Here is a 12739-nt window from a genome sequence, read left to right on the forward strand (position 1 = left end):
GAAATATTTTACCATGACAGGAGCTATACCATGAAAATCCCATTAAAAGGGACTAGTTTCTAGTTAAGTTGAATTATTCAGTTCAATGAACACATTAGATTTTGCTCTTTTTTTCTTTTCCAGTCACCATACTGGTGGGCTGAAAATTATCTTGACTTAAGTTGACTTTTACTCCCTTTGATTTGAGCTCTTACAAATTCCTGAAATGGAAATACCAGAGGTTTGTTTTTTATTCAGTCAATAATATGCATAACTTTTCACTGCTAGGAAAACATGTCATGTACAGATTGAACAAATGTTACAGGAAATCACTTTGATAAGAAGTCCTACAGGCTAAAATATATGAAACTGAGATGACTTTGCTTGGAATGACCAGTGTCAAAAAAATCAGCAAAATGAGAAGAAAAAGCAATTCTTTATTTTTATCCAAATATATCAGACTTCATAATTTAGTTTCAACAAAAACGTAGAGTCACCATATATCATCCAAACCAGGACATTATAAGAGTGAAAGGGAGTATTAGTAATAATTACACAGGTACAACAGGTATAAACTGGAACTCTCCTGGGTAAACCGGGACCTATGATCAACTTAGCAATAGGGGTTAAACTGCAATTACATGCAGAAATCATACCTTTCCCATACATATGTGGGAAAGATAAAGGAATAGCATTCACTAAGAAAAATTAATTTGACAACAGTGGTTCTTTCTCATCATTCAGGTCTTTGTTCAAATATCACTCCCTCCCTAAGCCAGTCACCTCTTCTAAAATAATCACTTCTTATTTCACCCATTTTCCATCATGTTACCCTGTTTTCTTTCCCTTAACTGATATTTTGACTGTGAAATTGTGTCATTTGTTTTTTGTCTCCTCCTCCCCCCCTCCTACTGATATGCAGTGTTTGAATGGGCAGTGACCTCCTCTGACTTAGTCATATCCAAATCTACGGGAGCTAAAAATGCCTAGAACATTAAAGACATGCAAAAATTTTGTTGAATGAATGAATGAATATATTTGGAGAGTTTATTTTTGGTCTCATATTCCTCTTGGTGCCAAAAACAAATTAAAATGACTCTCCAAATTAAATTATGGCTCTGTTTAGTTTTAAGTAGTTGGACTAAATGATCTGTGCAGTCTCTTCCACTGATAATAAATATACTGTGGCCCCTGGGTCCCCTTCTCTCTCTGCTACTATTTCATTTCCTATATCCAGCAAATAAGAAAGTTTGGGGGTAAGGGTTAGGGCAACCAGATCTATTCACAGTGGTTGGATGCTCAAGGTTGATCATTTTGCCAGTAACAATTCCCTGGTATATGTTTGCACCTGCAGAATTTGATTGATACAGAGGTAGCCAGAAGGTATTATTGTAGTCAATGATAGAATTGTTGATGTAATAATTTTCCAATACGAAAATCATCACAGGATTGCTGAAAACAATGGTAAATGGTGGGAGCCCAAACCAGCTATTAAGGATTTACAATTTATAAGGAGAAATAGATTAATTCTGGACAGACTTAGATTGCAATGCCCCAAAAAGTTTTATAGGAAAATCCATGATATTCTGATAAGGAGCACTTGTAAGTTTTCATTAAAATCTCTGCATTCCAAATCTTTATTTTTCATGTGTTCTTCTGAGGAATAGTTTTGATTCCTACTAATGAGTCATAAATATCAAACCTTTGGGTTCAAAAAATAGTACTGCTAAAATTATTTTGGTGGGCCAGAGATCCAAGACACCAATAAATTGAGTGTTTACCGAAACAAAACAAAACAAAAAACTCACATGGGTAAAATATCTTCAAGTTATCTGATTTTAAATTCTCTCAGGTATATACAAAACATTCCTTCTGAATTGAGTGACAGGCAAGGGATGAAATAGGTTTCCCAGGTGAGGAAAAGAGTCTGTCCTGCTATAACAAATGCCACAAACAGGAGAATGGCATAAAAAGAGACTCAATGAGACATACATATTTTACACATAAATACATATCATCTGTTTCATTGTATTGTTTTATCTCCTCAAAGATAAATTACTGGTTTTTAAAATGACAAAAGTTTGAGAAAAAGAGTGAAAATGTTACCAATTGACTCAGTTTGAAACAGGGACCATTAATTATGTAATTTCACACAGATTCCAATATATTCAATATAACTTTGCTACTATTACAGTGATTCAACATTTGTTCAGAGCTCATATTTGTATTAGATCGTATATAAAAGAGATTTCCAGACTTTAATCAGTCCAGGAAAGGACCAGCTCTCAAAATGGCAATATTTATTTTTCCCCAGTACTAGCAACTTTTAAAAATCATAAGAAATTGTCAGCGTATTAGTATGCTTCAAAATTTACAAGTTAAATATATAATGGTTATATTTTTGCAGGGCCATAAGTAGCACAGACTTGTGTGACTCCCTCGTATAAAGAACAATTGAAAACCTTCCAGGACCTTAAACAGCAGAAAACATTAAATCAGATTTTAAAATGACAAATAATTTAAGGCTAAAATATTTGGTATTAATAATTAATGCCAGAAGCCTTCCTAGCCTAATAAAGTAAACATGCACAAGAACTACAACTTTGAACAAAACATCACAATTTTATCAGATATATGTATGTACGTGTGTGTGTATGTGTATGTATATATATGTACATATATGTGTGTGTATATATAAAACTATGTGTACACACACACACATATATATATATAGTTTTATCACCCTGAAAGCTATCAATTCATGTTTGGCTTAATACGTATGTTAGAAATGTTGTGCAGGGTACCACCCCTTTAAATATATATATATACATTTTCCAGAATATACAATATAAATATACCATATATAAATCATGCCATAAAACTAAATGTAAAATTTGCACATTATTGCATGCTTGATGTGATAATACATGCCCGTTAATAAGAACTTCCTTCTGATGTCCTCCCTTTACAACTTTTTCTTTTGCACATTAGCAATACTTGAAAAGGAAGGGTTCTCAAATATGTATATATGACTGGGGGAAAAAATGTACCTTTCAGATCCCTTAGAGAGGATTACCTCATCAGCCAAATATTGGACTATTACCAAATCAAACAGTAAATAATGCCTGAAGGGGTGTTTTGTTATGTGAATCTATCAGAGTTCATTTTTCTTAGTTTTGCCGGAAGATTCCCTTCCATCCTGGCTGCTCCTCCGGCCATCTTTTGAAGCTTTGGTGGCAAATCAGCCACCGACTGGCTCATGGGATCAGACAACATTTTGGTGGTTTTAGATACCAGTTTTTCTTCTGAGTTGCCAGGTACTGAACTTATTCGTTGAAGTTTCATGGGCAAATCGCCCAAGCTGTAGGCTTTTTCAGAAGTTGTAGAACTCATTCTCAAGAGTTTTTTGGGAAAGTCTTCTCTTCCAGTGATTTTCTGCAGCTTAGATGGAAGTTTGGTACTAATGTCATCTAGTCCATCTAAGCATTCCACAGAATTATGTCTTTCTTTGCTGTTAGTTATGGCTGGTGCTATTAAAGGGGATGACATAAGAAGCATTTCCTCCTGTTCTTTCACACTGTAAGGTGGCGTGGGGACTTCAAATGTTGCATGGAACTGGGAGTAATCAACTTTAAAGAATCCTTCTTCTAAGGAAATTACAGGGAAAAAACGGTGGCCCCAAAGAACTTCATCTTCAGTGTATGATGTTCGAGCTTGACAAGTCATCCCTGAAAGCAAAAAGGAAGTCCTTGATAAATTACGCATAGTAGAAGCACATGTTAAGGCATTTTGAACTAAGGGATTCATTTTGCTTGTTAACTTAAGAAGGATACTTAACTGCGTATCACTTTCCTCTTCTGTAGAGTAAAATATAAAAAGCAACACCTGTCTTACAGGACTGCTGTGAGCATGAAATAAAATTACACGTACAGAAATGTAAAACGAGCCATATAATGTCTAAAAATAGTTGGCTTTTATAAATGAAAGCAAAGATAACCATCCCAAGTATTTGTTAAATGAATAAAAGTTGAAAATATTTCTATGTTGTATAATGTAAAGTCAATGTAGAGATTCCCTTCTTCTGGACCTTTAGGGCCAGAATGAACTTTTGTTCAAGTTTCAGAAATCCTTATGCTAAAATCAGTAATCTGGGCCACTGTGATGTTACAAGTTCTATTCCCGCTATACAAATTTCTGAAACTGGATGCTGGATATAAGATGTGAAATGCTGCTATTTATATATTATGTTGCTTGGATATCATTTACCTTACGCTACTCTGATTAACTCAATTCTGTTCTTATTAATCATATGTTAAGACTAAGTTACTATTAAATAAGTCAACCTCTGAATATTCCTTTGTGAAGACTGGAAATATATGAATAAATTAAAGCCGTATATTACATTTCAGTTTTATATTAGTCAAAAGGTACAATTTTCTATAAGTTGCAAAAGTCATTACTGTCCTCTACCTTTACTATCAGACCTCTATTAAAGGCTATTAAAGTGTAAAATAATAGATGAATTTTAAAAATGCACCTTTCCAATAGTTAAGTATAATTTAAACAAGTAATGACAGTCTTTCTACTTTCATTTCTATTCCCCCTTTGTCACTTTATAAATAATTTCTACTGTGTTTAAGCCTGGTATAGTTTGGATAAAGAGATATTCTGTATTTTTTCCTCTGACTAGCAATCACACACGCAATACTTAGAATTAGAAATAAACTGCATAATTCAAAAACCATATTGAAGATAAATTAAATCCTTCACTGAATCCTTCCAAAATCTTACCTTATAATTATTATCAGTTCTATATTACCAGGGAATCAGCTGTTATGACATATATATTGTCTTTTTCCAGACAGCTTTTAAAGAAATTTATGTAGAAAATAAATGCCCATCTCAGGCACTATGTTAGGTGCTCTCTCTCCATATTATTTCTAATCATCAATATCATCTTGATAAGAAAATATTTTTATGTCTATTTTAAAGATAAAGAATATAATGCTCAGAGAGTTTAAATCTCTTGCCCTTCCTGGCACACAGATCTAGGAAGTTGTAGAGAAAAGTTGGTATTATTCTAACTTCTGTTTTTGTTGTTGTTTTTACTTTGCCATGATGTCTCTATTATTTTAGTTGGGAACCTGATTCTAAACAACTTATCAATCTCACTGTCATGGTGGAAATCTGACAGCGACCCAATACTAGTCTTCATAATCATTATCATATCAGGAGTAGCACCCAGAAATATTTATATGTGAAGATAACAAAATTAAACTAAAAAGTGATTTGTACATTTTATAGACATGCACACAGTAAGTATCATTCTGTATTTTCAAACAGATTTCTAGTTTCTGACTAAATATTTCATGAGAAAAAATTATAGAACATCACTTATTTAGAGAAGATAAAAAGTATATTTCCCAATATGTTTACTTGGTTTTATTTCAAGATGTTTAAATATTAAGCAGACTACCTGGAATAAAGAACAAATATTGATGTTTTTATCCATTAGTATATGAAACAATAAAATGAGTAAGTACCCTTTATTGTTTAATTGAAGAAGTACCTTCTAATTTCTCTCCAAGAGCAATCACTCTCATGAATTCTTTATGTATACTTGCCAGTTTGGGGTATTAATTTATATAAATTTATGAAAAAGGATCACTATAAATGCATGTATACATTAAGAGCTGAAGTAAATTAAGATCACGAACTTTGTTCAATTATTTCTAACAACAATAGATTACATATTGAAACAAAATTTGATTCCTATCACATTCTGAGCCCATATTTAGTGACTTTTTTCTTTACATTAGGAAAGGACTATGAAATTAAAAATAAAAATTCTGTCCCCATTATTTATCATTATAAAGTACTGTGTTGCTGACCCCCGATGCCTACCCTGAGTTGCTTCCTATGTAGTTGTCAGAAGTCATAGAGAAGAACTAGAGAACCTTAAATGGAAGAAAAAAAATGGGGGAAATAAAATCTTGTAAAATTTTCACATTGAGGAAACAGGATATTGATAATTAAGGTACTATGACATCTACAATGGAAACACGTATTTCAAATGTTTGTTCATGTAAAAATACCTATAAGTGTTATTACTAAAATGCCAGTGGATAATTCTGACTGAAAAGGAAGGCAAGGATTTTATTCTACTATATGAAATTGACTTTACTTCCTTTCATAGCAAACTAATACTGGTGAGGCAACATTTTTATATAATTGAAAAATATATAAATTAGGCTTCCTATTACACTACTAAACAGCTTGTAAAAATCACTTAAAGCTCTCTGAGCCTCAGTTTACTCTTCTACATAGTAGGGATAACAATATCCTCTTATAAAGCTGTTGAGAGTTTGAGATAAGTGAAGTGTACAGAACAGTGTTTGGTATCAGGTAATGCTCCACCATAACTGCTTTTCTTTTTATCATTCTGTGGGTGAGCATTTGCATTTCCTGTTTTTCCTGGAAATTAGTGATAATGCATTCATATAAGTGGAGAATTTTGACATATTAGTGATTTGTCCTATATTAGTAATATAGAATATTAAACTTAAAAATTGCTAGGTATCACATAGCAATTTTCTTTTGAAATGGTCAATTAAACATTCAAAATATTTCAGAACTACAGAAGAAGATACATTACTCATCTTCTCAATTTTTTAGGGTTTCTCAACATTTTCCACCTAATTATCTAGAATAGCTGGGAAGACTAAGTATGGAAACTTGGGGTGTATTAAAAAGGTCTCGGCAAGGTGAGTGGCTACAGTCCACTATAATACTTTGGAAATGAAGAACATTTGCCAGCACTTTAACTTTTGTTTGTTCTTCTGCTGTTCCTTTTACACTTTCATTAAAAGTAGGTACACAAATATCAGACATTTCCAATTCAACAACATCATCGTTTTAAAATCTGGTTTCACCTCAAAATGTTAATGTGCAATCAACATATGGATAATGATTTGGAAGCATTATTAATTGGATAACAGGAAAATCTCTATGATGGTCAATCTGCAGTTTAGACAATGTGCTAAAATAAGATGTAATTGAGAAACTACTTCTTTTTACAAGTTATCCCAAAAAAGTAACACCCAAAATGGTGTTGAAAATATAGAATACGGATTTCAATTGAGAAGATTTAAAGTAAATATAATTGTTTTCTAAGAGCATGAATATATCACAGTATTCTTCCTTCTAGAATGCTTTATCTTATGATATTACTTACTCTAAGCCAAATTAGTTTAAAATAATCCATGCTTAGATTCATAATTACAAAAGCCATTTGAATCAAAATAAATTCAGGTAAAAAGATACTATATGATTGCACCTCTTAACTGGCAATGAGACTGTTTGCATGTTTTAACCAGATTCCAGGCTTGAACAAATGTGATGAAAATCAACAGGAGCTCATCTCTGTGGAAACTGGCAAAGCAACAGATGCTGCTTTAACTGGAAATAGCTGGGACTTTTGAATCCTTAGATAAAAAACATTTTGTGAAAAAATGACTTATCCTGTGCCTTGATTCGTGGACAAAGAAACTATATGTTGTTGTTTAATTTATTCCAAAGTAGTGTTTCAATTTAAAATGATAGAGGCAATGGAGTCTAATCTCTTTATTTTTGACTTTTCTCTTTACTGATTCTGCCTTTACATCGTTAAGTTCATCTCCCTAACTAAATTGAACATTCATTCAAATAAGCAGTCTGAAAGCTTTTTGAGTGAAAATGGCAAACTGAGTTGTTATTTTGACAAGTCCTTAATTAAACTTTCAGAATACCTCTAACTCAGTTGTTTTCTATTGTTTCTTCTGATCAGAGATGGTGCATATGTCACCTACATGAGATGAATACAAGATGGTTAAATGCAGTATAACCACAGACCAAGGGGAATGTCTGGATGCTGTGACATAGAAAATACCAAGCAATCGATAACTTCTGCACAGCAGAGGCTTTATCTAAACTTTACTCAGTATGGAAGTTGCTGAGGGGGTGGGGGGGGGTGGGGGGAAGTTCTCCAATAACATGGTGGCTGTGGCTGCACTTTATCATGTGTGCACTAAACAAAAAGGAAAATAAAAGCAAATCTCCTTCAAACGAGCCGTGTCGTAATAATAATAATAGGTAACATCGCTATAGGGCTTACTATGTGCCCACTATCTTTCTAAGCACTTTTTGGAATCTTCACAACCGTTTGAGGAAGGCACGTGAACCCCAGCTCCACCACTAATTAATACATGATCTTTAAAAAAACTACCAAATCTCTTAATCCTCAATTTCATCATCTGTAAAATTAAGCCCCCCCCCACTGATTTCACCTGAATATTCTGAGAATTAAGTGAAATTATTTAATAGAGATGTATATATAATTAAGTTATATATGTAACTTACATATGTAATTTATATATATATACATATATATATATACATTGCTTGTACAATAAAAATTGGTCATTTTCATCCATCAGTCCCTAAATACAGGCTACATAACTCGACAAATTTCATTTATACACATACGTATGCACAACTGAAATATTTAGCCAAGTAATAATATCTTAAATCTGTCCCCTTTGTCTATTTTTCTCTTTACATTGGCAGTGGTTTTTATAACTGAATTGACTAATAGCTTAACATGCATAGCATGTGCTATATCACAAAGGAATTTCCTAGTTCACCCTATGCACTGCTCTGAGGATTACTGAATAAGGTCTGTAGCTGTGTCTTCCCTAAAGCACTTCCAAAATTTCACCCATCCCCCTAGATGTAATGGCTGTAAGGCTCACTTGGCATTCTCTGCGTTCTCTCTATTGTGTTGCACTGAGCTGAACCCAAATTTAAACTATAAACTTTCTGAGGAAGCACATGATGTTTGGGACTTTTTTATCTTGTTTACAAAATACAAAGACCCCATGTACACTGCTGTTCAATAATACTAAGGTCATGGCATCAGGCTCTTCTGGGATATTGGTTGCAAAGCTAACTAAGAATGCATAAATGGCTACCAGAAACTGCAGTTTTCAAAGAAATGGAATCTCTTTACTTTTAAAGTTCAACATATTTTGCTCAGACAGACTTTTAGTGAGGAGTAGAAGTTTCTGGCATACATTCAACCCAATATTATACTCTATTATTTACAAGCATTTGGTCTTACAATGTGTTCTCAGACATCAGTTTGCTATTATTCCCTAAGCTAGGTCAAAGAAATCTAAAAAAATAAAAATAAAAATAAAAACAAGAAGAAAAAGCCAATTATATTTGTTAGAAAATAAAGTGTCAATAAGAAATTTAGCAATAAATGTTTCAAATGTACTACTTTAGGTTTCTAAGTTCCCAGAAGAGCAAAAGAAAAGAAAATAGACTTTTAACCATGACCAACAGAACAAAATGTTAGATTCCCAGAAAGGAATATAAGTGCAGGTGCTAAGGGTCAATGGCAGATGAACAATATGACAGGGAATTCATTATCATACTGCTGAAAATATATTTAAGAGAATCAAGGTAATATTAAGCAAAAGAACATGGGTTTTGAATATAAATGAGATTGTTGCTGTTTTAACCATACATTATTAGTAAGACCTTAGGCATATTATTTCAATGATCTGAACTTTGTTTACTAAAAAATATCAATAGTAATAAGGGATAATAACGTATTTATAAGGCTATCATGATTATAAATAATACCTACTTAATGGGTCTACCATATATCTGAAAATAATAAAGGTTCAATAATTGGTAGCTATTATCAATTATTATTATTATTATTATTATTATTATTATTATTATTATTATTACTTAAAAGGTCATTTTAGATTTATTTCAATTCTTTAGTGATCACTTTCTTTCTTAGAATCAACTCAAGGCAAATGAAATAATTTTCATCTTGTTAGTTTCTATTAACTTGATATAGACCACGTTGTCTATATTTATCTGGAGTATGAGGAAAGGCCTATATTACACACGTAATGAACTGAGTCAAGTCTAGCACTGTCAACCTGGCCAGCCCTGCACAAGTGTGACTAACTTTACAGTAGCAACTATTTCCCTCAAAATACAATTAACTTCTCTACTTTGTTGACAAGGCACTATCTTCAGCTCTCCGCTCTCACTTCATACAGAAGCATTGCAGAATTTACCCAGTACACTTTCAAATGATTATAACTCCCTTACCCTAACTGTAGAAGTGTTCCATTCTTGCTCATCTTTTCCTCTCTTCCTTCATGGTACCTATTAAAACATACTTTCTTGCATTGACAATTACAGAAACAAAACAAAGCTACCGAAATCCATTCATGCTATTGTTTTCTCCTGTTAAGGTATGATTTTTAGCTTCCAAAGCATCTTAATGGTATAGGTATAATGTAACCTAATTACTGTTGGGAAATACCCTATATTAAGAGACTGACATCATAAAAGATATTTTTCAAAGGGAAAATGTAATAAATTTCTAGCTTAAAAGAAAACAGAACATCTTTCAGATAATGCTGGAATTTAATCATTTTGGTGAACATTATCCTTAGTCATTGGGAAGAAAAACTTTTGATATATTATCTGAAGCAATACCACTTGTCAACTTTTAAAAAATATTGCACACAAATTACAGCAATTAAATGCTTAGGTTAATCCATTTAAGAAGATATTCCTAAAACTTTGCTTTAAAATGTCACTCAGAACCACTTTGTATAATGTATGGGACTGAATTGTTTGTGTTCCCTTAAAATTCATAGGTTGAATTTTCACCCTAAACCCTAATGTGATGATATTAGGCGGCGGGGCTTAGTAACTTTTGAATATGTGATATTTAAACTAAATAAATAAAATTTAATCAAGAAATAAAAAACAAACCCCATAGTTACTAGCATGTCTTCCTAGTTCCTTCAAAATCTAGCTCTAAGTTACCACTATAGTTTTAGCTCTTTAAAAACCTTAACAACAATAACTACAACACATAGTAAAATATATATGCCAGATCCTAAGTGTTCTCTATATGTATTATCGTATAATTCTCCCCACCACTCTATGAAGTGTGTACTATTCTTTTTTCATATGACAGACAATGATACTGAGGTATCAGGAGGGGGAAGTAGCTTCTCCAATGTCACATGACAAAGGAGGGTAAATCCAGAGCCAGTTTTTTTAACCTCTATGCTATTCTGCTCCAATTTTCTTAAATGGATGACTTTCCTATTAATAAGTACTGTTTTCCATATATATTACTTGGTTTATGCTATTTCAACTGCTTAAAATGTCCTCTTCCATCTCTCTACCTGTTGACATATTTCCTCATATTCAAAGCTCAGATCAAGTGTCATTAATTCTATGAAGTCTTTCCCGATTTTTCTATTTTAATTTATTGTCTTTTAAATGTGTCTTATTGTCATGCACGTATGCACAGGCACACACAACAATATTCCCTGACCACTAGGTGTTGTAAATATCTCAATGACATATATAATTGACTTCAATCAGTGATAATACTTAACATTAATTAACATGTTAAACATCTCCTTTCTGCCAGGCACTCTTCTAGGTGCTGAATTACCAGGTGCTACGGCAATGGACTGAAGGATCAACCAAACCTCTGGACTTCCATGTTTAAACCTAGTCTTGAAAAATGAGTAGTAGTTTACCACATAGGCCACATCCACCATGTGAGAAAAACACATTCTGGGGTGGGGAAAAACTTGTGCACACATCCGGTTGTGTAAGGGCACAACCAGTTGTACTTGAATTTAGGATACAGTTCCTGTTTGTTCATTCATTATGGTTACAGACAAATATCACATTAGAATAAGCTTCTTAGGAGAACTCTTATCCACCTTGGCATCGCTAGTATCCAACATTGTGCCAGGTATTAGATGCTCAATGCTTTCTTGGGGAGAGACAGTAGAAGGAATGGAGGAAGAGGAAAAATGGGAAGGTTAAAATGGCAGTGCAGGAAAAGTCAACTTTTTTAATGAATCAGAGCTTCCATACCCATTAGCAATTTATTCACCACCAGTAGAGATTGTCACCAACAAAAAAAAGAAGGGATATAATTATTAATGAAATAGATATATGTAATATGTCAATCTTGATTATTTTCTTTGCTTTTCAGGTGATAATCTATTAATTAGTTCAAAACATGAACTCAAAAATTGACTTTGAAACATCTATACTAAGAGCTTCTTATTTTGATTTGTAAAGTAGGGAGGGAAGAATATTAAAATATATATAATCACTATATAGAATATGAATGATTCTTGCACAAAGAAGCAAGACACGCTTGCTAATAATAAATCACACTTAGTGATAATCAGTCTGTTATCCACTGAAACCACTGTTTTCCCCTTACACTTTTGTGAAGTTATACACTGACAGATGTACAACCAGATATATTTACTAGAAGTTACGTTTATCCTCATTTAACCGTTAAACCATACGATAATTAAATTACTTGAATATTTTGATACACTTGAATACCTGACCTCTAGTTAAATCTAAAGTTTTGAGGAAACTATCCCTTATGCAACTATAACTGATCACCTTAGAAAATGGAGTAAATCCATTTTTACCTGACAATTGAAAACTTATTTTCCCCTTAATTGATGAGACTGACTTTTTATATAGGTTGTTATATCTTTCTCAATCACAAACTATAGCTATTTTTTTAACATCTTCTTTGGCAGAAATTCAAATACATTTTGTCTGCTTGCAGGCTTAGAACAGAGCCTGAATAAATATTTGCAATTTAGCAGTTGTTCTGGTTCTATGCTTT

At 32.7% G+C, this 12739-nt stretch overlaps 1 protein-coding gene across 2 annotated transcripts in view; it reads right to left on the reverse strand.

The window, feature by feature from the left end:
* Positions 1–396: 396 nt before the first annotated feature.
* Positions 397–12739, reverse strand: part of KCNJ3 (potassium inwardly rectifying channel subfamily J member 3) — a 166621-nt gene continuing 154278 nt past the window's right edge. The window contains exon 3 of one of the 2 annotated variants that reach the window (XM_082395773.1): positions 397–3707. In XM_082395773.1, the coding sequence (XP_082251899.1) occupies positions 3121–3707 (587 nt within the window). In that variant the 3' untranslated portion in view covers positions 397–3120. The remainder of the gene's footprint in view (positions 3708–12739) is intronic. The other variant, XM_082395776.1, reaches the window with a different exon arrangement.

This window comes from Balaenoptera borealis, assembly GCF_965194805.1.
Source record: "Balaenoptera borealis genome assembly, chromosome: 6".
Lineage (NCBI taxonomy): Eukaryota > Metazoa > Chordata > Mammalia > Artiodactyla > Balaenopteridae > Balaenoptera > Balaenoptera borealis.